We start from the raw sequence: 26815 nt of genomic DNA on the forward strand, positions 1-26815 counted from the left end.
GCCCCGCCCCCCGTGTCCTAGCGACGGGGACGCGGCGGCTGCGGGACCCTCACCTGCCCCGAGCCGCCGGTGCCGGCGCCATGAGCGGCCCGCAGGCAGGGTGAGTGCGGCGGGACGGGGCCGGGGCTGGGCGCGGAGCTCCAGTGCGGGGGATGGCGGAGGGGGGGGGGGGGTTCACCGGTGACCGCCGGGCGGGCTGTCCGTGTGCTGCGGGAGCGGCGGGGCCCGGGCGCCCTGACCGCGGCCTGCGCGGGACTGGAGGCACCGCAGAGAGACCCTCAGGGACCGGCCGCGGCTGTGCCCCGGCTCTGGTCCCGGCCCGGGTCCGCGGGGGTGAGTTCCAGAGCACCAAGAGATGGGAGTCAGGGACACCGGGCATCCGCGGAGCTCCATCCGTGACGCAGCCCGTTCAGCGGGCGAGGCGCCGGGTGAAGAAGCGGTGCTGGAGCGCGCCCGCGGCCCTGCAGCGCAGCAGCAGCAGCACAGGAGCCCTCCAGCCCCGTGTGGGCAGTGTCAGGACTGGAACCTGCAGTGGGAGTTGACTGTTTAAAAAGGTTTGAAAATCTCTTTTATGAAAATACCTTCTGTGAAGAGTTATGGGGGCCTCTTTTGTGAAGAAATCCGTAGAACTCCAAACAAAATCCAAGCTTGCTCTTGGAAGATGGTCTCGCTGTAGTCACCACGTAAAGCACTTCTGGACACTGGATGGTGTTAATCCGGTTTTGGGGAGACACGTGTGCTGTGACTGATGGGATTCACTGCACAGATGTGCCAGGAATGCTCCAGCCTGCACAGGCACAGAAGACAGTCACTGTGACAAGCTAACAAGGACCTTGCAGTGGTCTCACTGCAGCCAGCCAGGGTCAATGGGCTCCTTCCTGCACATGTTCAAGCAGACACACAATGTGGTTTCAGGAGACCATGGCCTCTCCCTCCCTTAGTTATCACCGAGTGAAACTGTACATGTGATAAGGGTCCTGTGGGCTTGGAATGAGCCAATTGGTTATTGTTAGACTCCAAAGCCCCATCTAGATTCCAAGTCGCCTGCAGACATCAGTGTTTGGCTCAGCAGCTGTGTTCTGGAGTGGCTCCTCACAAGCACTGTGTCAGTTGTTGAGGTTAATACCCGCAGAAGCCGGAGCTGTGAAGTCCAGGGGTGGTGCAGGATTTGTGCTGAAGGGTGCAGTGAAGACAGCAGCAGCCCTCTGAATGCCTGTGCTGGTGAGTGGGTGACACGATCCCGAACTCAGTGATGGAATTGAACCATCCTTTCATTCCTCAGCCCATGCTGGGCCATTCCCAGCCAGGATTCACACAGTCCTTACCGCCAGGATTTAACGCCAAGTCCCAGTTCCGCAGAAGTCTACTTTTCCCCCTCTGCGGACCCTGACAGGAGCTTATTTGGACATCGGCTATGGCTCACGGTGGCTGAAGAGCTTTGGACAAGGGCCTGTCGGGACAGGACAAGGGGAATGGCTTTAACCTGCCAGAGGAGAGACTTGCGTTCTCCAGGCTGAACAAGCCTGGCTCTCTCAGCCTTTCCCCACAGGAGGGGTGCTCCAGCCCTCCGATCACTTCTGTGGCCTACCCTGGACCCTGTCCAACAGGTCCATGTCTTTCCTCTACCCAGGACTCCAGAGCTGGATGTAGTACTCCAAGGGGGTTCTCACCAGAGCAGAGGGCCAGAAGTCTCCAGAGGGATGTAGGACAAGCCCATGTGTAGTGCCAATATGACCCACTCCCAGAGTTCTTCCCAATGGTTGAATGGGTCTTAGTTCAGGCCCAGAACATTTCCTTGTTCCCTCCAATACCCATCTGAACTTTGAATTTAACTCAGCCTTTTTGAGAACCAGCCTGTTCATAATTCACATGAAACCAATGCATGTCAAGAGGCATCTTTGAATCTAAAGTTGCTGCATTGCTGTGCTCAGCTGCGTGGAAGCTGCGTTTTAACTAGTTATATGGTCCGTGAAGTACTAGATGGAAGGCAGTAAATGAGGAGGAACTGGGTTGAGTTTCTCCTTTGCCTCCATACGCGATTGACGGTGATACTATAAGTCAATACTTGGCACAGTTGATGTAATCTGGTTGTTTCAAATGCAAATGCAAAGAGTGGGTTAGAAAAGTGACGTAGAACAGTTGCTACAGCACCAGTGTTTAATCAACATGTGCAATGGGGTGAGCTGGACTGTTTGTGTAAGGTTTAATTTAGTGCTGGTAGGCAACCTGTGAGATTACTGTGAAGCCTCAGGCAGAATTCCTGCAAATCCATGACCCCTTCTATTTATTTTTTAATTGTTCCTTCTTCCCTTTAGCACGCTTTTTGGATTACTCCATTGGAAGGTACGTAACAGAGGTACAGTGGCATTGAATGTAAGGCCAAAGGAAACAAGAGATCAGCCCCTTGTTGTATGGTTAAAACCTTATGCCTGGAGAGCCTGGGGCTCGGCTGAACATGTCAGGCACCATATATCTGAGAGCATAGGTTTCACAAATGTGAATGGATTTAGTGTATCAAAAACTTGACCTCACTTACTGCCACTTCCGGACACTTTAGGTCAAAACTAAGTGTTCATGGCCAGCTTGGAACCTGCTCTGGTGGAAGATGTCCTTGACCATGGCAGGGGGTTGGAACTGGATGAACTTTAAAGTCTCTTCAACCCAAACCGTTCCATGACTCTGTGATTCTCTGGTCTCTGGAGGTGCCTTCCAGCCCAAGTTATTCCTACAGGTCTCCGCAGGAGCTGCTGTGTCTGTCACCAGTGCAGAAGGGCAGGATGGAGCACAGGCTGTGTGCTGGGGCAGGGTGCTGGTGGGCAGCACACTCGGGTATCCGGCAGGGCCTGTGCCAGGGAGCCAGTCTGTGCTGCTGGACTCAGCCAGGAATCGTGTGCCAGGACCTGTGTGGCACAATGGAGACCTGCTGAGGGTCAGCTTATTGCCAGTGTTGGAGGAGACCTCCAGGGCTGGGCTTTCTGGACCCTGTGCCTTGGCAGTGGTCGCTGTTTGATGCTGAACTCCTGTATCTCATGCCGAAATGGCTTGTTTCTGATATGAAGCTTCCAGATGCATAAGGTGTTGCTTTTACATAATGCAATGGGTATTTATCTGACAAAACACTGGGATTCATCAAGACAGTGTTTTGTGCAGCACACTTTTGGGTAGGTCTTTATAACTTAAACAGTTATAATTTGGCTGTCAAGGGCTTTATATGCGTCTGTATTGATTTTATTTCAGATATCTTGCAACCTACAACAGCCTTACAGACAAACACCTGGTTGGGTATTTCAACAACACCAGGATAAGACGGCATCTTCAGAGATCGGGACTGGTGAGATTGAAAAGTTCCCTTTTATGAGGAAAAAAAAGAATAGAATAAGGAAAAGCATGCTCTGTTTCTTCTACCATTGCACCGGTCAGGCCATGGGTGGTTCTGTTGTTGGTTTGTTAGAGGGATGTGTTGTCCTTGGTGCCAGTTTGACCAGCCAGCCAAGCACATGGCATTATGCTGTGCCAGACCAAAGCCACACAGTCACGCCAGGGCTGGGGCCGGGTTTGTTCAATCAAAGCATTTCCCAGTGCATGCTCACCCACTGCTGGCCAGGGCAGTGGTGCACAAGGCTGTCAGGACACCAGGGTCCCAGGGCCACCTGGGGTTGTGAAGCTGCTGGCACGTGGGTCCTGGTGGGTGATGGTTGCACACTGGAAGCAGTGTGCTAACAGTCAGTTTGGAGGCCATACTCCATAGGATACCACACTAGGCTTCCACTGCACCTTCTGCAATGCAACCCGTATCATGCATATCTGTGGGAAGCTGGGAGCAGCAGGTGGCATGGACTGAAGATGCATTTAAATGCTGGAGAGCCTCCAGCTTCTGCTCAGCAAAGCAGCTTCTGCAGGTTAGGACATAAAGCACTGTATCACTGCATGGTTATGGCATGTGGTAATCTTGTATTGCACATCCAGACAGAAGAAGGTATTTCATGGAGAGGTTTGGATAAATTCAGAATGTTTTTATGGCTTTGCTCCATATTTCTTTTTGGTCATTGGAGTTTGCCTCTGCAACACCTTTCCATTTGCAGATACGCAGAATTGTCTTGATTCTCTCAGGTTCGTTACGCTGTGAAATCAATCTAAGCACCTCTGACTCTATTAGATCTTTAAAGAGCTTCAGTTTTATTTTCCAAAAGTGCTTCATGGAAAGCTGAAGGGCTTGGTAAAAGTGAACCATTTCTAACAGTAGCTGTGCACTTCTGGGTGTGACGGTTCAGCACAGGCAGTGCAACCCCTGCACAGCAGGAAGACAGGCATTCAGTTCCCCTCCACTGACTCGGGCAATGGCCCATGAAGAGTAAGGCTGAGTCCTGCCTGCTGCTGCCGTTCTCTTCATGTGCCTGCTGGGGTCCATGGGGTGGAGGAAAGCCCAGCTCTGTGCTGGGAGGTGAGGTCTAGCCCGCTGCAGAAGCAGAGGTGGTGTCTACCTGGAAAGAGAAAGATGTCTTTGTGGGGAATTGCACTGTGTTAAATACATGCTTTATTCTATCCTCTGCCTTTTAGTTACATTATATTTGTTTGTGGCAGATCTCAAGGAGTGGAAGAATAATCCCTGAGAAGGAATACCGGCTAAATGCTCTGAGGAGGGATCACCAGAGATACGTACAGGAGTGCCTGGCTCGTGCCATATTTCACAAGGTCCTTGACATAGAGGTCTGTGTTTTCAGGGATGTGTCAGCCTCCACCTGCTTCCCCCCTGACAGCCAGTGGCTGTTAACTCATACTGAACTGTTTGCCATAGCTGGGTTGTCGTGCTCCCCTGAGAGGTTCTTTCTTGATGGGAATAAGCACAGTCTTTGTGCTTGATGTCCCCCACATGAAACCTTCACTGGCCTGTAACTATTAAACCATAGTGACACTAGAGCATACACTGTCCTGGCTCACTTAGTGTTGGTTGGCAGTCATCACAATATGGGATGATATTCACAGGGATTGTTCACTTAAAAAATTGTCGTCAAAATGAAATAGTTGGATAAGAGTGATCCTGGATAAGACAGTTACGTATGTTAGCCACGTACAAAATTCAGCATGTTCCTGTTATGTGACAAGAAAGTAGTTGGTCCCTACAACTTTACAAATGCTCAGTTGTTCCCTTGCCAATGTTAACATACTCAGGTGGAATGCAAATGCACTGAATCAGTAGTAGTTTTATAGTAGGACTCAATGAGGGTGATGACCAGGGAGCAGGCAAGTGATAAGCAGAACAGAAGCAAGTGTTTCTACGTTCATTTTCATCTCATAATACCCATTAATGAGATTTCTCTTTCTCTTACATTGATAGCGCCATCATCAGCGGGAAATAAAGCAGCAGCTTGAAAGTTCTGCGAGGAAGGAGAGGGTACAGAAGGTCAAGGTAAGGCTTGAGTGCTCCTGAGTGCGGATGGGACGCGGTGCTCTTGTCCTGTGGTAAATAACAGCCACGAGTCAGGCCAGAGATTCACTGTGCCAAGTGTTCTATCCCTGATGTGAGTGGAAAAAGCGCAAGAACTGGGGAGGTAGAGGATGATCCTTTTTCTATCCAGCAGTTCAGGAACTTCTCTTCTTGCACCTAATTCCTTTTGAATCTACTTACTATTTGGTTCTGCAGTGTCCTTGCCTGTGGAATTTAATGATGAGTTGTATGAAATGGTACTCCCTTGCCTTTGTGCACAATTATTAGTGTATCTGCTGTCTGACAGTTCTGGTTGATGCTCCATTGTTCTTGTTATGAAAAAAATTAATAACTGTTCTCCTTTTCCAAGGCATGTGTGGTTTCACATACCTTTTTCATATTCCTTCTCAGTTTTCCAAGCTGAAGACCCTCAGCCTGTTGACTCTTTCATACATGAGCCTTTCAGGCCTCTCATTACTGTGTCACTTTTACCTTTTCTAGTTCTACTGTTTCTGTTTTGAAATGGGGAACCAGACCACAATGAATAATTCAAGACACGTGTAGCAGTTCTGGTAATTCTAGACACAATGAGCACTGAGCTCATGTTTTCAGTCCTTTGCCTCTCAACATGATATTTAGCAGAACCTGAATGTGAATAATGAAGAATAGCTTCAGAAGTCTTCACTTTGGTGTCATGTAGGTAGGGCTTGATTCTGTAGTTGGTAGAGGCATGGAAATCCCACAGAGGTCAATGGCTCTTCTCCCAAGTGACTGTATGAGTCACTTTGGACTCATATGGGGAAATTTGTTCTCATCTTGGCTGAAATACACACAACACCTTATTTTTCTATCAGGATCCTGCATGCATTGAGAAGAATGCATGGAGAACCCAGCTGCTGCTATAAGCACTTGAAAACCAATGTCAAATCTTCTTAATTTTAAATAATACATTTCTGAGCAATTCATCAGGTAAAGAAAGGGAAAGATTTTAATGAAAGCCACTAGTGATTGTGGTAATTGCAAAGGCACTGACTGCACTGCTGCTGGTAGAGAGTCACTGCAGTGGAGACAGCAATCAAAGCGCTCTGCCAAGGGGTGCTGGACTTGGATATCTTGGGAACATAAACCAAAACGTCCTTCACTAAGAAGTGTAAGGGAGATGCCTGCAGATCTGTGATCTATTTCTTTGCTGTGGTGCCACACTGGGAGCAGGAACCTGGCTGGAATTAGCAGTGTAACTTAATTCTCACCTCATACATTCAGTCAATTGGTCTGAGTAGCTCATCTAAAATGAAAGGAGAAAAGCCGGTGACTGAGCAGGGGAGGACAGACAGAGCTATCTGTTTCCAGAAGGGCAGTCAGCCCAGTGTGGGGCTTTTGAGGAGAAAACGTAGGAAGGGGCAAGAGCCAGAGCAAGGTAGTGGCAGGTGCACTCACCTTGAAGAGACCTTCACCCAAACCAAGAGTTCAGAGATACAGAGAAACAGGCAGATGGCTTGAGTCTGGGGGGATCAGCAGCTGGAGAGGGCTACAGGGAAATGAATTGGAGGTGGGAACAATTCTTTTCCTTTGTCTCTCTCTTATTCTCCCCATGATTTCTTTTCCCTCCTTAAGCAGGTATTGCATTGGGCCCAGACAAGCTGATCTCACAGCTCTCCATTGAAGGACAGACAGAAGGCAGGCTCAGACACTGCTGTTAGGGTACGTAGTACCTCAGAGCTGTAAATTTCTGTTCTTTTAGATGGAGCAGTTCAGAAGATCAGTGGAAGGTGTCAACCCTATGCACTTCCCGCATCCACCACTTGCTCCAAGATATCATTATGGGCTCCATCCTTTTGTGGCTGAAGAACCAGCTGGTCACTCACAACTGGTAAGTTTTCCCACTGATCCATGTGCTATAGGTACACACAGTTGGAAGCGTGCAGGTATACCTGGGGCATCTGTGCTTCTAGAGCACTGACAGCACTGGTCGTTCCAGATTAGGGCCTCGTTCTTCACCACTTGAGGCTGATTTCCTCTTTGCAAGATTGTGCCATTAAAGAGGAATCTCAAGAAGCTGATGTTGCAGGAATGACACATCAGAACCTTGGAAAAAAACAGCTTTGCTTTGTGATAATTCTGCTTTAACCTTTCCCTTTTTTCAGCATTGCCACCCTAGGTCAGGCCAGTGTCAGTACTTCAGGTGTTGTCAACGAATGCTGGGCTGTGGGGAAGTTTACACATGGTGTAAGATCCTGAAAGCAATGTTTTTTTTTCAGAAAACAGAGCTGAAGGAGTGAAGTAAGACTAAAGCTCACTCCAAAGCAAGGCCGTACTTTGGAGCTCTGGCTCAGAAGCCTCTTGCTGTCTGTTAACAGGCAGAGAAGGAATGTTGATATACCCTTGAATATAATGATACTGAAGTCTAAGGTGAAAGTTCACTTTTAACTGGTTTCCCTTTCAATAATGATAATTGGTGCAGAATGAAGAGAGGTTTTCAGTCCTGACTGACCTTCCCCTCTCCACACAGAGGGCACCTGGACACTGTGATTACAGTGGTGGACATCCTCCTCCTCATCACCAGTCCAAGGAGCCTGACTTTTCTATGGTGGTGAGTTAACTCAGCCAAACAGCATTTCAGTTACAGCATTTGGACTCTGAAGGTATTCTGAAGGGGATACGAGGAAGAGATGAAATAAAAAAGCCGGAAAAATCCTGAACATTGAACAAACCCAGGCATGCTTGTGTCATGTATTCTGTCAGTGTCCGTGTGCTGAAGTCACCGAGACAGGCACACCATTACAGCTTCTGTGAGTTCATTCTGTTGGCATCAGGGCTGCACTGTGAAGAGCCAGTAGCAAACCCTGTATTTATGGCCAAGAGTTAATTTGGATGCTCCAGTTTTTGGATGCTCAGAGATGTCTGAAGGGGTCTGGCTCTTTGGGGACAGCCTAGAAAAGGTCTGTTCCTGAAGGTACTTGAGAGTCACTCATCCCTTCCCAAGATCTTGATTGTTGCTTTCTTTGTTTTCCCTCTCAGCTGCTGCTCTGCACTGGAAACTGCACTGAGGTTTCACAGCTGTTTCCTTTTTCCTTTTCCAGACTTCCTGGCGACCCAACACAGCTCCAGGGAACATGCAGCACCCCCCTCGCCTCCAGCCGCTTCGCAGCGGCGCTGCAGAGGGGTCTCTACCAAAGACTTCAAGCTCTAGCCACAGGTGCCACGTGCTGAGATGTGTCAAGCAGTTTGTCACCAGGGTGAGGTCACATTTCATTCTGAAAATGACCTAATGCTGGCGACAGCTTTATAGTACTGCTTTGGTGCTGCAGTTCTGCTGCCAGCAGCATGCCTTCCCAATGGCAGTCAACTTTCCTTTAAACCCTCCTTTTTAACCTCCCCTTAGTTTTCATGGCATTGTCTTACTGGCCTAATGCCCAGTGCTTGATCACAGTGAGGAAAAATGTGGTGACTTCTTATAGCGTAAAATCTCTCTGCATACAGAATTTTCCCCCTCTACATAGACTTTCTGTTGCGTAGAGAGGGAGGCACCTGATTAACACCAGTGACTCAGGAATATTTTCACACAGTCCTACAAGTTTTCATTCTCATCTACAGCTGTAAAGTAGGCAAAAATCCTTTCCTTTTTTTGCCATTCCTCCTCCTAAGGAAACCGGTGGGTCCAGAGAATGAGAGCTTGGTGGAGTAGCCAGATGTGATCTCAATGTGCACACAGCTACTTTCAGCTGAGATTTGGCCTTGTCTTCTGGTCTAGAAAAAACATTCTGTAGTTGGCTTTGTGTTAGGGATTCTGTGGGACTCAAGGATTTTGGAAGGAGCCTGTGACCTGGAGCCACTGACTGGCAGACACTGTATAGATAGCTCCTATTCTGCCATGCATTTGCCCTGTATTGTGATGATCATGATTCTTTCTCCAAGAATTTGCTGTCACTGTCTCTGTGTACTCAAATTATGGGCGATTTAAACAGCTTCTTTAGTGCCCACTACTGACAAGACAGCTGAGTCAGTCACAGACTGTGAAGGTGATGCAGAGCTCAGATACAGAGCATGCAGCACTTGCACTGGAGATGTCTTGTCTTTCAGCTCCTCTATTTGCATTTTGTCCTGAAGGAGGACTAAACCTCCACCACAAATGGGAAAGGGGCGTTTTGAACCACATCTTGTATAATTGATGCCAGATGATGTTGCTGGAAGATTCTGGCTGCCTTGGAGTTTGGGTGCTGAGAGAACACTGCAGTTCTGTGGAGTTGTGCAGTCTTCTGCCTACTTGTGGGCAGGACTCTGCACGGTTACAAGCAGTACATGGTTTATGATGTTATATATATATCATCATAGGATGATGGTATATATATATATGTATGAAATCATAGAATCATAGACTAGTTTGGGTTGGAAGGGACCTTCAAAGGTCATCTAGTACAACCCCCCTGCAATAAGCAGGGACATCTTCAACTAGATATACATCATATATATGAGGGTGACATTTTCAAGCCATCTGCCTGTCGCCTTGCTAATTAGAAGGAAGGGTTTTAGCCCAGAAATGTTTTCATGAACAAAACTGCAGGCACCAAGTGAAAGAATTGTTCTAGAAAGATGTGTGTTACTAAATGTAAAGAGCACTCTGAGCATGGGTGGTGCACTGTGCTCAGTACCTGTTTAATCTGGGTAACTGTTTTGCAGCAGGAGAGGAATGGGTCAAGACTTCTGAATTCAGTGAAGTGTGTGACTGGTGTATCCCCATATCAACTCCCTGCCATCAACAACTATGTGGTGCCAGTGCCACCTCCTCGCCTGCAAAAAAGGGGCCTAAATGCAGAGAGGAATGGGATGCCCAGAGGGAGACAATTTCATCTTGCCACTGCACCCAGTGATGCAGAACAGCCTCCAAAGAAGGTAAGTTATCTCTGACTGCTTTTCTGTTAATGTAGAGGCATATTACCTTCCTCATTGGTGTATTTGCCCAGTGCTGAAAGATGTGTGTAACTAGTTTGCATAAATATTCACTGAATTTTTGAAAGGAAAAGTATTTATAGCTATTAAAATATCTAACTGCCACCCATCTCCCTCTACTAAAACATTTGGTGTTTTCATCAGTGGAGGGGTGAAAGGGTGCTTGAACAAAACCTCTTACTTAACCCTTCCATTTTAGTCAATCTGGTTCTGCTCTGACCATATTGGTACCAGAACTTCAGAGGGATATAGGAAATGCCTTCCATGTATGAAAACTCCATCTGTTGCACTATATCTCCACACAGTGTTGATACCTGTAAAGGCAACTGTTGGGAACCCAGGACTGGGAGGGACGACGTGGATCATTAACGCGGTCCTGACATTTTGGGCAATTCACTGCAGTGGATTTTCAGTTCAAAACCTTTTCCTGCCCTTCAGCACGTTACAAACCACTTCCCAGTTGAAGCAGCTCAAGGCCTGTGCTGCAGATGGGAAGCCCCCCCTGTATGTGGCACGTACTCCTCTGTGCTCACCTGTGTCAGAGCTGGAGCCTGATGCACTCTCTGTGTCCTTCCCGCTGCAGCCCGCTGGAGGCTTCCCCAGGTCCCCGCTCCGCAGCAATGCCTGCGTTACCATGATCTTCCTGGGAAAAAGCGTGCATTTATCTCACGATGATGCTGATTGCAGGGATGAAATCAAAGTCTATCAGCAGCATTGTGGAGGAGAGAACCTCTGTGTCTACAAAGGCAGGCTGATGGCAGGAGGTAAGGATGGGCAATCAGACTGCTCGTATTGATGCTGGCAACATCCTTTTTTGGGGGCTAGAATACTGATGTGGTATCAAACTGATTTCAGCTGAGCTCAGTCAAGATCTGTGCTTCCAGGGGTTTTTGTACCATCTGCCTTCACACTACATCTGGATCTACTGTTTCATGATTGAAACTGAGGTTACTTTTTCAGATTCTGGTGGAAGGAATTTAGAGAACTGATTTAAAATGCTCTAGCTTAGAATAATTTTGTATAAAGATGTACAGTTAATAATGTAAATAATTGTAGCATTGAACTGTCCTTAAGGAGGGGTTTTCTGTTTCTAACTTGCTATAATACATCCATGGATGTTGCTTATTATTCCACAAAGAAAAGTACGTAGTAGGAGCCCAACTCCCATCTCTTCTATGTGAGTTCCATCACACCAGTAGAAGGTGAATTGTGTTCTGGAAAATTGGGAAGACAAAATGGCTGGGAGATTTTCACTTATAGAGAAGAGTGATTCCACAGGCTGTACCCCTCATTCCAGCTACAGGACCCTCTGAGTCTGTGTTTGCACTTTCATTGGGTGTGGAAGATGGTGCATCGACGGGGCACCTCTGCTGTGGAGACAGGAGAGAGGGCTAGTGGGAAGGGTCCCTGCCCATGGCAGGGGGTTGATGATGAGCTTTAAGGTACCTTCCAACCCAAACCATTCCAGGAGTTTATGGTTCTTTGAGGCCTGAACAATCTGTGCACAATGTGCACCCTCGTAAGTCAAGAGTTCACCTTGTTGAGGTGGGAGCTCTGATGTCTGTTCCACTGTAGCAGTGAGTGGCCAAACTGGGGACATATTTGCTTGTCCCAGATGTGTCTAGCTTGGTTCTCTGGGTTGGAAAGAGACAAGGCTGCTGTGTAAGGAGGAGGCAGAGTTTTATCAACTACTTAATGCAGCTGAGAACAGTGTACCTGACCTCAGAGGGCTGGGTACTTTAGTGGTGGTGCAGGTGAGATAAAACCATTGCAGTGCTGACAGTATGGTAGAATCCCAGACTGGTTTGTGTAGGAAGGGAGCTTAAAGCTCATCCAGTTCCAACCTCCTGCCATGGGCAGGGACACCTTCCACTAGAGCAGCTTGGTCCAAGACCTGTCCAAGTAAGTCCCAGTATAGCACAACCTTTTTCTCTGAACCTTTTCTGTGATTACAGAGACCTTTCAGTTCATCTCAAAGAGGCACCGTGGTTTCCCATTCAGCCTCACCTTTTTCCTCAATGGGATACAAGTGGACAGATTGAGCTGCTGCTGTGAGTACAAGCATCAGAAACGTTCCAGGCTGGGAGGCAAACATGGGTCCTTCGCGATTCTCCATGTGGAGGGAGCATCTCCTTGCTACAGGTATGGAGATGAATGCACTTTGCTCACAAGGACTCAGCAGCCCAGTTTTCAGAGAGTTTATCGCTTGTTTCCTCTGTTTTTTTCCATCTGGCACCTCAGAGCTCTGTAGAACCTGTCTCTTTCTCAGTTCTCCTTGAAAGCACAATGGAGCTTATCCCTCAGGGTCTCACAGCCCAGGATGCCACCAAAGCCAGCTGCCTCTGTGCAGTCACCCTGTAGAGCAGCAGAGCAGTGGACAGGGGCTGCACCGGGTCTGTCAGCTTGCACAGCCTCAAGCCTTCTCTATTGTGCCATATTATTTTTGACTCCAGTCTAACACTGAACATGATTTGTGTAGATGTATTACTTAGTATGTTCAAAGCAGTGAAAACAACCTGAGTTCAGAACGGACACAGTGCCTTCAGAGCTCAGGAAATGCCCAAATCTCTGTTTCTGTCTGATTTCTGGAAAGATTTGAGTTGAATATTCTGAATTAATGTAGTCTCCAGAAACTAGATAATTTCCTTCTGAGTTGCCCCCATTTCCTGTCCCACCTCCCCTCTTATACTTAGTGATATCTCTGTTTTCCTGTCTCTTGTCTTGTCCAGCCAACCCTATCTGGTGACTAAAGCCCATCTCCGTTAACTACATTCTCCCTGTGCATGACAGCTATTTTCACATCTTCAGATCAAATGCACTAGTATTTGTTTCTGCTTCAAATATGACACCACATCCACACATTAGATACCCGCTCTGATTCTCAGCAAAGATGCCAGCTGGTCTGCCCTGTTGGGTTCAGGCTTCGGTTCACAAAGAGGTGATGCCGCAGTGATTTCTACACTGATGCTGTGGTCCTTGCACTGAGAGTTTTGTGCTGGCCTAGGTCCAGCAGAACTCCATCAGTATCTTCGAGGTCCCTGAACAAAATACCAGGAATGAATAACTACAAGGTAGGACTCTTCAGTAATTGTCAGGTTTACATTTTATGCCCTCACTCAGAACTAAAACATTTCTGGACTGGATGACTGTGGGGTGTTTCACAGTAGTTCATCAACAGCTGGAATGTGAGCAGAGTTGCAGTCAGGGAAAGGAAAGGAAAAATGGTTTAAGACACAGTTGTTGTCTGTGAGGAAAATATGGTTTTCCAGAGAGACTTGAAAGTGAGACAGAGTCACTGTCTCACTCCAGAGAGACAGTGAAAGTTCCAGTTTCAGCTTCATCCTCTGTTTGCTGATCTGAGTCTCTGTACTACATCCAGCATGATGTCCTGGCACCCATGGGTGCTGTAGGGTGGCTTTGGTGTCTGCAGTTAATATTAATCAGGATTAGGGACTCTGGTCTCTTGTATGAGCCTCCTAACTTATAAGACACAAAGGCTGTCACTCCATTTTATACAGGAGGAGCAGTCTCAACAGGTCATCCAAAATGCTTTGTTTTCCAGCTATTTGGGTTGCTGTTACATAGGCAAAACAGAACAGAAACTGCAGATAACTCAGTTTCAATTTCCCTCTTCCCCTGCAGTCATTAGACCCAGCAGACAAATAAAACCCCCCAAACAGTCTTATCCACAAAACCTGAGTTCCTGCTTTATGGGTATTACAGCAGGGTCTGGGTCTAGCATGTCTGACTCAGAGCTTGTCTGCCTTTCCCAGTGGTTCTATCTTTATACTTGGTGTAGCTTGAAATCACTAGATGATCTTAAGGTCCTTTCCAACCCTAATTATTCTATGATTCTATGACACTTTGCCTTTAATCTATTTATACTTTAGTTGTCTTCTCCTTCAAGAAGGGCTGCATCTGTGTTAGTGGAGCTCCTGAGGGTCTCAGGGTGCTTCTCCAAGTGGGTCGTTACCCCTGCTGTGTAAGGGGCAGTACAGAGGCACCAGGTTTCACTGTTGGTAGTGGCTGAACAGTTCACTGCATCTGCTGCCCTCCCATCCTTCACAGAAAGAAAAGCATGATATTTACTGTTTTTTTATAGGTGCATTATTGCAATGGGTCTGGACAAAGAGCCATCCCCCCCCAAGAGGAAGGTGAAGGAGGACCATGAGGAAAAGTATGTGGGTTTCTGGGGAGATGGAGCCTATAGTGAGCCAAGCAAAAGCCATGTTGAGCAGAAATCAAGAAGAAATTCAGTGTTAGTCATCCTGCCAAGTCATGAAGCAACTGTGGAAACTGCTGGGGGTGAAATGAAGACCAAACGGGAGTATGGAAAAGAAGAAATGAAAAAGCCAGCTGATAGTGAGAGGGAAGACAGTCAGGAAGACACCATTAAAAATGGTACAGTATTCCAAAACACAAGCAGGGGGTGACAAATGGGAGAGGATGACTGTGGAGAAGGCATGGGACTGCGTGCCTCCAGCTTTGCCTGAGGCATCCTCTCTTAGGATGCCTCATGTGTGAGAAATGGGGTGATGCCATGTCTGGGCAATGAAACTTGTGGGGTTCCTTTGGGCCAAGCACCAGGCCGAGAAGGTTTTGCAGAGCCAGGAAGGAGGGTCTGAGGGGCTGAAACGGGAGCCTGAGGTGTGAGAAAGCAGAAGGCACATGGGGCATGGTGAGGGAGGAGGTGGCAGCTGGTGGAGGATGCATGGAGCGGAAGAGAGGGCTGGGGCTGGGTGGGCTCCGAACGGAGATGGACATCAGTGAACGGAGACGGTGGCCACGGGGGCAGGAGGTGGAAGAGCCTTGTGCTGTGGGTGGGGATGGGCTGTGGAGGGAGGAGGCTGGGTGCTGGGGCAGAGCAGCAGTGTCAGCGCGATGGAGCTCCCGATGGAGCCCTTCGGTCTCCCTCCTGCCCATGGGCAGGGGTCAGGGCCTTGCTCACCAGGGCTCCTCCAGCCCTTTCTCTCCCGCACTGCCCCAGGCACCATGGGCACGGCCCCAGCCTCCAGCAGCTCATCCCTGTGCCCCAGCTCTGCAGCTCACCTCTCGCCTTCCCTGCTCCCCTTGCAGTGCTGCTGTGCAGCGTCCTCATTATTCCCTGCGGATGTGTGTCGTTAATCGGGCCTTTCTCCCTCAGGAGGTGGGCTTCTTTCTCACAGTTACCCGCAGAGGTCTCGCTCCCAACAGGGCAGCTGGAATCTCAATTGATTTTTGATACAGAGAATAAATGTTATTCCCGTAATTCTCGTTGCCTGGGTAATGGTTTATTTGACTGATTGGTTCTGCATCCGGTACTCTTCATCTCTGTCCTCGGCATTCTGTCACTCCAGTACTGAAAAGCTGCGATGGAACAAGAGCAGTGAGCAATAAGCTCTGCGCAGTGAGGCTTTGTGGCAGAGGAACAGCTGGTGGCAGCACTGTAGCACTCCTGCGCTGTTGGGGTCCCTGCTGCATGCAGTGTGCTGGTGGCGGCAGTGATGATCCTGGGTTTAAATGGCACCAAACATCTCTGTGCATTCCAACAGCACAGCCTGGCCTGGGAGTAGAAGGGCTCTCCAGTGCAGGTGCATGGACAGCCCTTGTCTGTAGACCTGAGCAAAGGGAAGGTGTCTATCAGATGTCACACCTCGCCAGGCCAGTAGTAGCCTGCTATGAAACCCAGACCTGCTGGTGTAAAACTGCCCTAAGCTTCATCTGTACTTTACCTGGGACCTGAAGAGTGTGTTGGAACAGTGTGATACAGGCTGTTCCTCTGCAGCAGCCTTTGGCTGGGTTTAATGAATTCGTTTAGTTTGTATGCCTCTTCTTTGCTAATTAACCGTGTGAACCCATGATCATCTTCCTGGACATGACAATTTATTACCCTTCCCCAGCTTTCTCTAGTGCTTGTATTCTTTTTTCATCACAAGTTTCTTTCCTGTAATGAGACTGTCTTGCATTCTATTTCTGAGTTTGCCCAGCACTTAATTTTCCCAGCCCTTCCAGTGACTAATGAGTGTGTTTGGTTTGGGTTTAATGTACTAATCATACTTGGTGCCATTCAGTAGCTTTACTGCACTTTTGCTGCTCTACCTATGAATAACATGATGCTTTTTTATGATAACGCGCTCCTACGATTCCTGTCTGTGGTCTTAGATTTTCTCGTGGCTTTAAAAGGACTGAGCAAATGCAAAGGCAAGGGGGCATTAATGAAGTTCCACTGCTTGAAAAGAACTTTATTAGTTGTGAAGTTCTTTTCCTGTCTCACACTGTGATTCTTTTATTTTAGAGTATGATGAAGATTTTGAAGCAGATGAGGAAGTTAATGAAGAGGGACAGACCAATGATCAAATGAATGGGATGTCAAAGTCACCCTCAGATGATAAAAACCATAATTTAGACTATGAAAATGAGAGCAAAATCTCATCACAGAAAGCACTGCAGACCTCTGACAGCGAGGAGGATGAAAGTGATGGGTATTCCGACAGCAGCTCTGAGGATGATGAACAAGGTTAGTGTTTTTTGTAACGAGGCTTGGAGAAGCTGACCTGATGTATATCCGGTACATCTGTTGATAGGAAAACCCATGCAATTCCTATGGAATTGGTAAAAAATAACTGTTTTATCTCTTGCTAATTCTACCTTCTGTCACTGACATACAGCCAAACCCAGTGGCAGGGTGTGTGTGTTTCAGCTCACAGCAGGCTTTGCTGAACTAGTTAGAAATGGAGATGGAGCCAGTCAGCAAATTAGCTCTAAACACTTGAGCGAGTGAGCACTGTTTCTCAAGGTGAATGGAAACACTACTTTCACATCTGTGTTTGGGGGTGAGTTAAGCAGAGGTGATCCAGCTGCTTGTGACAAGGTTGCAGCTGCAAGAAAGGTCCAAGCTTTTTACAGGAAGTACAAAATCCACCAGAGTGTGAAATCAGGTTTGAAAGATCCTGGTTTATAAAACCAATCACTGCTGTGTCCCCAGAGAGTCTTGGTTTTTGTTCTCTCTGATAGTCGGGCACTGATCACTCGCGAGCTGTGAACAGTCAGTGAGCTCTGCTTCCACTGTCGCTTTTGGAGAAAGGGGGCAGAGGAGCTGCCCTTACCTCATTATCCCTGCTCTTTGCTGAGGCTGTAGGAAGAGACAGGTAATGCTCTGACTTGGCATTCGGTATTTTGTGTAAGGAGCAGTTGCCAAACAACAGGTGGGGAGCCAGGGGGGCTTTTAGAAGTCTAAACATGCCAGTACAATAAGTAATGAGAGACACATGGATTAGGAGCTAAGGATACTGATGGAAGAGCCTTTATGTTATGTTGTGAATGGATCTGTTCTGTGCTCGGAGCTGCGTGACTGCTCCCCATGGGTGTAAAACACTGTCAACAAGAGGAGCAGTGCTTCCAACATTTATCTTCTCTGGACAGGAAGCCTGGAGGGAGCTCCTGAGTCCTTATTTACTACTGGTAAAAGGTAGACTGTAACATCAGATGGGGATGGTTTAAGGTCACTGCAAGCTTTGTGAGACATTTCAGATCATTAAAGCTTTGGATTTCTAGGGACTTTGCATTTAAGTTTGAAGGCCAGGATGATCTTTTGTTCTGGATTAAGTGCTTAATGTTCCAAGAGGTTTCTGTGCTCGGGGTGGTAGAAGTATCCAGAAACCAGTTGGTATCTACTTCTTGGTGCTTGCACAGAATGTGTTACACCCAGTAAAGAGTGGAACCCAAACTGGTGCAGGGTGTTTCCTTCTGAATAGTGTAGGAAAGGTTCATCATCTCCCAGAGGTCTATTTGCTGTTACCTGGTGGCACTGAGTCCTCATCTAGTTTTATCCAGATTCTTTAAAGAAAATAAGCTTTTCGCATTGTTTCCCTCTGGGCAGTGATACCTTGAGCACAAATCCCAAGAGTTTTCATTCCTCTTTCCTATCTGTTGATCTTTTATATTTCCTCTTTGTAATGAAATCTTTCTCCTGTTGTTTTCTGCCATAGCTCAGAAGAGATAGAGAGATAAAAAAGGTGGGGGCTTTTCCCAAGGGAGCTGTACCAGTAAATCTATAAAAACTAAGGGTTCCTTGGTAATTCTGAGGACAAAAAGATTTTTCCATTTGGATGGAGGACTCTTGCTCTCTAGAAATAGTTTACATGGAAATATTTCAAGCAACTTTCGTAGCAACTTCTAGTTCCATTGTTGGGACTCAAGAACCTATTTGAAAACTTTTCTGAGTCACGTTTTAGGGGTGCTTTTGGAGTGTATTTCTGTGTGATTGATGGTTCTAATCTGGTTCATTTCTGTTGTCAGAAAAAAACATGTTAAATAGCTTTGACTTTAACCCTTTGATACATCTGGGCACTGTTCTTCTATTACCCTTACTGGAGTTTTGCCACAATACCCTCAGATGGTGCAATTCAGAGGCTGATACCAGATGAGTGTCTGTCCCTTTGTGCACAGCAAAGGGAACTAGTGGCCAATGAAGGCAGATGTAGTGACAAATGCTACACCAAAGTTCTGTTTGCTGTTTCTAGGTGGGAGGCCTGTGCACTCTCTCTCATCCGTCAGCACCCAGTACAGCAGCGAAGATGACTCTCGTGCTGAAACAGTGAAAGATGATGTTGAGGGCAAAGAGGAGCATAACGATGAAAGGGCATCTAATAACACAGCACATGAACAGTTTGGAAATGAGAATGGGGAGAATAAACTGCACAGAGTGGAGGAAAATCAGGAATCTTCTGTACTGGAAGAGGAAGGGATAGATGGAGCACAAAAGGCAAAACCAGATCTAACAGCAAGGGGAGACACTGGAATTTTTCATGAAAATACAACAGCAGTACAGCATAAAAGTCCTGAAGTTAACAGGGAACTCGACGAGGCTGCGTCAGTCCAAAGTGACACAGGGGAAGATGAGGAGAACACCAGTACTGGGAGAGGTGATGGGGAAGAAGGTGTTCTAGTACCTTTGGAAAGCAGTGTGACGGAAGTGGAGGACAGCAATGATGAGGATGCTCGCAGTGACGAAGGAGGAGGTGAGTACAGTCCCTGGCACAACTGTGAGTGACTGGTGCATACAAGGGTTGCTGTGTTTGCCTTTGTACTCCTTCGTGGTGCAGCATGGGGAATGCCACTGCTGAACTGGTTTCAAGCTTCTGCAATGCTCTGTGCTGCTGTGAGATAAATAACCACCCAGAATGTCGCCTGGGTTTATTGGTTCTTTTCTAGTGTTGCCAATGTAACCCAATCTGTGTGCCAACTGGAGGACAGTTTATACTGTCAAAATGCTAGCTCAAAAATAACACTAAAAATTACCCTGGGAATCTTGGTGCAGCAGATGAAGGCGAGACTGTCAGTTGATCCGTGGTTGTGCTGCTTCACTCTGGCATGGACTTGTTGGCAAGGAGTAAATCTATCAGTTGTGACACCTCGTTTCTACTGTTGACAAAATGGGCATTGTGCAGTTTCAACCTTACCTTCCAGGGAAACTTCATGGGAAACTTCATGGGCAGTTAATAAGAGGTTGGCCACATGAGCAAGGTTTGCATTATCATATCTGGGGAATAAGAAAAAATGTGAGCCTTGCTTTGCAATGCCATCCAAGTCATGGGGAAATGTGTTGGATACTGTTAAATGAGGCAGAACAGCATCTGTGCTGGTGCTGACATAAGGGACAGCCACAGGCCATGGTAGATGGAATTTCCAGTTGTCTTTCTGTGTGCTGGGTTTGCAGTGGAATGTAGAATGCTTTTCCTTTATGTCACAGCAGGTTTTGGCTCTGTTTCTATGGCTGTTTACAGCATTGCATCCAAGGTAGCTGTGTGTGGAATAAACAGTTCGACTGCTGGTGCTTAATGCTTGGCAAGTCCATTGCTGCTGGGTTACTTTGTCTTGTGCATTGCTCTTGCTTTGCTATGCAATCAGAATTGAGACAGTGACAGTAACACACTAGTCACTGAAGAGTGCTGAAGTCTTCAGAGAAGTTTGCTTCTGGAACCCTTCTCTTCCCTTGTGGGAAAGAAACTTCAGTCTCAGCACCTTTTCCTCTAGGCTCAGATGAGTTGGGTGAGGACTGCTGAAGGAGAAGGAACTTTAAAAACCTGGAGGACAGAGATTGTGCTGTAGTAGAAAACCAAGGAAACACCCATCGGATGTGCCAGGCTGGTAATCTGGCACTGAGTTAGCCAAGAGAATAGTGTTGTTCTTTGGTGGCATGAATTCCTTTGTGCTCACATCAAGCACTCATGGTTCCATGGCTCTAGGTTTAAACAGAGATCCCCTATTGCATACAGATAGTCTGAATGTAACAGAATTCACTTCTTGATCAAGTCCTGCATCATCTCTGCTGCCAGGAGACTACCTGAGACTCAGGGACAGTGCAGATCAAGAGAGGGCAAGAAAAATCATTGACTCATGACAGCTGCAGACAGGAACATCTTCCTAAGTTGCAGATAAATTTTTCCCCGTCTACATGAAGTTTGTCTAGGTAAATTTTATAGTAAATAAAGAGTTGCCAAGAAACTGTGTGGAGAGCAGTGAAAGGAAAAGATAACACTTTTTGAGGTATAATGGGCCTGCTAAAGAAATACGGTGGGGTAATAAAGGCAATATGGGAATCCTGGCTTATCCCAGGCACTTTGCACAGTGGCTGCCGTGATAAAGATTCTAATGCAAAATATAGGGAGATCTAATGAGGGTGCTGAGGCGCTGGCACAGGGTGCCCAGAGAAGCTGCGGCTGCCCCATCCCTGGCAGTGTTCAAGGCCAGGTTGGACACAGGGGCTTAGAGCAAACTGCTCTAGTGGAAGGGGTCCCTGCCCATGGCAGGGGTTGGAGCTGTAGGAGCTGTAAGGTCCCTTCCAACCCAAACCAGTCTGGGATTCTGTGATGCTAGGAAACGCCTGATGATTACACCTCCCACTACTCCAGCCCTGCAGCAGGCTGAGATTAGAAGCCCCTGGAGATACCAGGGTCAAAAGAGCTCAGCCCTTTACTGGGAGCGCAGAACTGGTTCTCAGTCTGCTCTTGGGCGTCCCTGACTTTTTCACATGAACTTCCCTGTGGGACTGGTCATTCCCATCAGCCTCCATTGAGATGAGATGGGTACGGTGCTGTTCTGGCTTTGCCCCTGCAAGACCCATCGTGCTCTGCTCGTGACAGGGTTTCTCACAGCCAGTGCTGTCATTAACAGTGCAGAACGTGTTCAGCAGAGAAAACTGCGTGTGTGAAGAAAGCAAAAGGTTCAAAGTGCTCCTCTGGGTGCTCTTCTGGGTGGCTCCTGGGCAGGCCAGCATGTGCTCAGCATGACAGCTCTGTCAGGAACATAGACATAGCTGGGACAGCCCCTGCTGCGTGTTCTGGTCCTGCTGCGTGTTCTGGTCCTGCTGCGCTCCTTGTGACAAGGAGCTGCTGATCCTAAGAGAGAAGTGCTGTGAGCAGTGCTTGTCACCCTGCCGGGGCCCTGAGCCCTGACGTGTCACCCCCCTTTGGCAGAGGTTGCACAGGCAGTGACTGCAGAGCATGCAGCTGCCCTAGAGCCAGAGCAGTAAATGTGCACCACACCTGGGAAAGCACCGGCTGGGAGGACGTGCTGCCTGTACCCTGCGGCAGGCAGCCAAGGGGTGTCCTGGAGCAGAAAGCTTCTTGTCTGCCCTGAATGACTGGAGCAGGATGCGCACGACTGCAGAGACTGCGTCAGGATCCCAGGAGGAACCTTATGAACCTCCCTGCTGAGCTTCCATGGCTCCTTACTGCTTCCCCCCAGTGAAGGGGGAGAGCAGGGAGTGAAGCTGCCGCTGCCCTTTGGGAGCTGTGGCCCAGGCAACTGGGGGCTTGTGCTGCCTTGTGGTCCCCAGGCTGAAGTGGTCGTTTGGAAATGTGCTCACAGTTCTGTTCAGAAGGGTGGTGCATGCAGGGTGCTGATGGGGTAGGACCAATGAGTGTAAGCATGAAGTACGAGGAACCACAGGAGGAGGAGGAAGAGAAAATAGACACAAAATTTAAAACAAGAAGAATAATGCCATAGGCAAGGGTGGGTGGAAAACCAGAATCAGCAGGGGAGGAAGAAACAGCCCCATAGGAAAAAGCAGAGAGGTGGGGAAAAGGTGAAAGCAGAGAGTGTGCATGGGAAGAGGGAGGCAGGGATGTGGGAAGAGTGCTGGTTCTGGGAAGATCGTTGGTGAAGATACTGAAAAGTGTCTGTGTTCTCACTGAGCCTGGAGAAGAACTTGTCTTCTAGAAACATCTAGAAACCAGGACACGGAAAAAGTGTCCCTGCAGCTCTTCTGCTATGTAGATGAAGCTGGGAAGTGTACTCCATGTCACCTGCAGTAATAAGATCTGAAATGTTGTGATTGTCTCCTCTAAGACCTGAACCCTGGGCTTGACTGAAGTCTCAAGTACAAGTAGTCCGCTGAGTTTCTCCCTTTTGGACAAGGACTTGGCTGTTCTGTATCTGGAATGTATGAGCACCAGCACCATCCTGGCAGCAACAGGGATTACACAGGTCTCACACTGAGCCACAACACAAACCAAGGCAGGAGCTGTTGCAGAGATGCACCTGAAGGGCTGCAGTTCCTCGTGGGCACAGCCAGCAGTAAAACCAGAAGCAAGGTTTGGTTTTATGCTGCCAGTCAATGTCAGTAGCAACCTTGGAAGTGATCTGTGTGAGAGGCTAAGCCAGTAACTGCAACAGGAAAGGAAAGATACAGAAAGCTGGTAGAACTTGGAGGGAGAAGCCTGTCTGCTGGAGGGGAGAGCTCCTGGGAGAGGTTTGGGAGGGACTGGACTGTGTATGTAGCTGGAACACTGCTCATAGAGAGCTTGTTCAGTTTTTCTAGCTTGAAAGCCACTTGCATAATCCTCCAGCAAGGCATAAGCAAGAGTGGGAGGGATGCAGTCTTAACAATAACGTTGAACATGTGACTTGGCTGTGAAGGCTCATTGCATGTACAGAGCACAATAATTCCCACTTAGCTGTAGCTAAGCACAAGTCTTTGGTCACTTGTGTTAGTTTGAGGGATTGGGGGATCCTCAGAACTGCAGTTGGGAGCTTAATATAGCATTTTAAAACCATGTTCATAAACCAATAATGATTTTATATCTATAAACCAATGCTGTTGCTTGAGTGTTGACCAGCCTCAGAGCAAAGCAACCTCGCTGTCTGTGAAATGTGCAAGATGGCTGCTCTGTGCGTCAGTGGAGCTCCTGCGTGGCTCTTCCCTTGCATTCTGAGTGATTGTCTGCTTTTGGGTTTACTCTTTTATTTAACTGTAATTACCTTCCTGCTGGTGAGGGCTCACACGGCTCTGGTCAGGCTGGCCCCAGCATTCCAGCTCTGGGGTCAGCTGAGATTGCTGAGTGACTTCCATGCTCCTCTTGCTTTTTAACAGTTTCTCTTGCTTGCTCTCTTGTAACCCTGTGCCAGTTTTTGATGATTGCAAACCAGCCCAGGCGGAGGTGGCAAAGGCAGTTGGAAATGATCACCATGTGAATTCCGAACCTGAACCTGGTGATTCCCATGTGGATGAGGAAGAAGAGCACCTAACAAGTGCAGAGCATGGTGGCAGTGAAGGTGAGGTCAGCTGTCCATTGGGGATGTGAATTAAATCTTATTCATCTGAAGTCTCTTTATAGAAGCGTTTGCCTTTTCTTTTCTAGGCTCCAGACCCTCCTTGTGCTCTTTCCTTACTCGTGTACAATGGGGTGATGCCTAGCTACCTTCTGTACCCATGTATCATTAATGCTTTTTTGGCAGTTATAATGGTCCTAGGTAAAGAATCCAGGCCATGGGAAAACTGGCTGCCAGTCAAGGGAACAGCTGTGGGAAGCAGGAATCTAGTGAGCTTCCCTTCTCTTCCAGCTGGCACAGGGCTGCCTTGGGAAAGGGAAGGACAGGAGTGACAGACTTGATCCCCAGGCTGTTCCCTATGTGTCTCCCAAGCCCACCTCCCTCTTAGCAGTTGGCGTAATTGTCAGGGAGGAAACTTCAACTTGATCCTGATTCCCACTGAGAACTTTTCTGGTCCAGCCACCCTGGCAGCTTACTGCTGCAGACAGCAGAGCCTTGCATGTTGTACATTAAAGCCACCCTGCTGCAGTGAGCCACAGGGACAGGACATGATAAGATTCCACTCCACAGTAGCAATGAGGCTGAAAAGAGCAGAAAACCAGAGGTTAAAACTAACTTCAGTCTGCTCTGGCTATTGCTCTTCCTTTCCCTTCCTCCATCCTCTAACAGGCAGAATAGGTCTTCTATGTTGCATTAAAGTGCTGGTTGTGCACTGTCTTCATTGAATCATAGAACCATAGAATAGTTAGGGTTGGAAGGGACCTTAAGATCATCCAGTTCCAACCCCCCTGCCGTGGGCAGGGACACCTCCCACTAAACCATCTCACCCAAGGCTCTGTCCAACCTGGCCTTGAACACCACCAGGGATGGAGCATTCACAACTTCCCTGGGCAACCCATTCCAGTGCCTCACCACCCTCACAGTAAAGAACTTCCTCCTTATATCCAATCTAAACTTCCCCTGTTTAAGTTTTAACCCATTACCCCTTGTCCTATCACTACAGTCCCTAATGAAGAGTCCCTCCCCAGCACCCCTATAGGCCCCCTTCAGATACTGGAAGGCTGCTCTGAGGTCTCCATGCAGCCTTCTCTTCTCCAGGCTGAACAGCCCCAAATTTCTCAGCCTATCTTCATACAAGAGGTGCTCCAGCCCCTGAGCATCCTCGTGGCCTCCTCTGGACTTGTTCCAGCAGTTCCATGTCCTTTTTATGCTGAGGACACCAGAACTGCACACAATGCTCCAGGTGAGGTCTCACAAGAGCAGAGTAGAGGGGTAGGATCACCTCCTTCAACCTGCTGGTCATGCTCCTTTGAATGCAGCCCAGGATATGGTTGGTTTCTGGGCTGCAAGCGCACACTGAAGCCGGCTCATGTTCATTTTCTCATTGACCAGCACCCCCAAGTCCTTCTCCGCGGGGCTGCTCTGAATCTCTTCACTGCCCAACCTGTAGCTGTGCCTGGGATTGCTCCGACCCAGGTGCTCCGACCCAGGTCTTCTACATTGGTGCATTCATCCAGTGTGTTCCAAGTGTTTTTCAGGCCAACTGGGAGCCTTTTCGTCTTCTTGCTCTATATAATCCAAGAACAAACAGGCTTGTAGGGTTTGTTGTCTTTCATCCAGGAGGTGTATGCAGGAGGCTGGAGGTTCCTTCTCATCTCTGGTCTGTCAGTAATAATTGTCCTCTCAGTAATTCTTTCTCTGATGATATTGCTTCAGCTGGCAGCAAACAACTGTCTAGAACATTTAATTTCCAAGCCCAGTGGTCTTTGTGTGTTGGTCTCCACAAAGATCTATGTTTCTGATGTACAGACCAGGGCAGAGAACATGTTGTTCCTGGACTTTGCCCAGTTTGAGAGAGGGTGGCTTGGAAAAGACATTGCTCCTTCCTCCGTGCAGTGGCACAAAACTTCTCAGCTCCTAAAGAACAGGAACCTGCCAGGTTTGCATGGAACACAGGTGCAGCAGTACAGGGTGCTGGGGTGATGGCTGGGGACACATCCTGGAACACTGGATTCCCAGGGGGTGGGAATCGATGCTGTGCTATTGCCCTGGTGTAATTACAGCACCCATGGGCAGTTCCCCATTCTGCAGGAGCAGCTGAGGATTCTTCCTGTGTGTGCCTATTTCACATGAGCAGTTTGCACCTATTTCTGCGTGTTTGAATGTCACTGTAGCTGTAGCTCACGCACCCGAGGTCCCAGAGAAGGCCGGTCAGGGAGGAGGGCGCGCAGGCAGGCCCACCAGAGCTGGAGGCTGGTCATGCATTGATGTCTTGGCTTCAGTGAAGTGTGCTAGGCGCCAGAGGAACAGCATTGGGAGCACAGCCAGAGCATGGTGGGTGATGAGAACAGCACAGCAAGTTTTCTTCTGGTCACCATGCCGATGTCACTTCATTGCTCGGGTCAGATCACATCCTTAATGATAACCCTGTAAACAGCCTTCACACTAACACAGTTCTCAGTAAAACTAATGTTTGATTGTTCCCTAATAGCGCCAGATGCAGCCTCCTTGGTAGAAGGAGCAAGAACACTTGATGAGCAGAAGGCAGCAAAACAAGCGGTACAAGATGGGCAGATGAAAGGGGAGAAGCAAGCACTTGAGGAGGAAGAATCTGTGGCTGAGGGAGGAGATGCTCGATCCAAAGAGGCAGAAGAAGTGGCACGGGTGGGAGATCTGCTGCCCAAGGAGGACACCGTGGCTGTGCTGCTGATGGAGAGTCTGCTCGCGGTGTGGGAATCTGCACCTGAGGAGAGCACCCTGGCAGAAGGAGATCCCAAAGGACAGGAGACATGGAAGGGAGCGGAGACTGGTGCAGAGGTGGCACCCGGGGAACAGGAGGGTGTGATGGAGGGGATGGGGAGCCTGGCAGCATGGGGAGGGCAGGAACCTGAGGCCATGCAGGGAGTTGGT

General features: G+C 48.2%; 1 protein-coding gene across 1 annotated transcript; it reads left to right on the forward strand.

The window, feature by feature from the left end:
- ERICH3 (glutamate rich 3) lies at positions 1-26809 on the forward strand (the record flags this gene model as incomplete). Its single annotated transcript, XM_062633757.1, has 15 exons — positions 1-100; positions 3238-3331; positions 4582-4707; positions 5336-5407; positions 7167-7295; positions 7935-8015; positions 8506-8661; positions 10103-10315; positions 10956-11136; positions 12328-12514; positions 14475-14773; positions 16647-16868; positions 18874-19371; positions 23762-23908; positions 26397-26809. Coding segments are annotated over exons 1-15 (2838 nt in total), but the record flags the coding sequence as incomplete, so codon positions are not given.
- Between the last annotated feature and the right edge of the window lie 6 nt (positions 26810-26815).

Source organism: Pezoporus occidentalis, unplaced genomic scaffold, assembly GCF_034315485.1.
Source record: "Pezoporus occidentalis ecotype Australia unplaced genomic scaffold, CSIRO_AGI_Poc_V1 ctg401, whole genome shotgun sequence".
NCBI classification, from domain to species: Eukaryota; Metazoa; Chordata; class Aves; order Psittaciformes; family Psittacidae; genus Pezoporus; species Pezoporus occidentalis.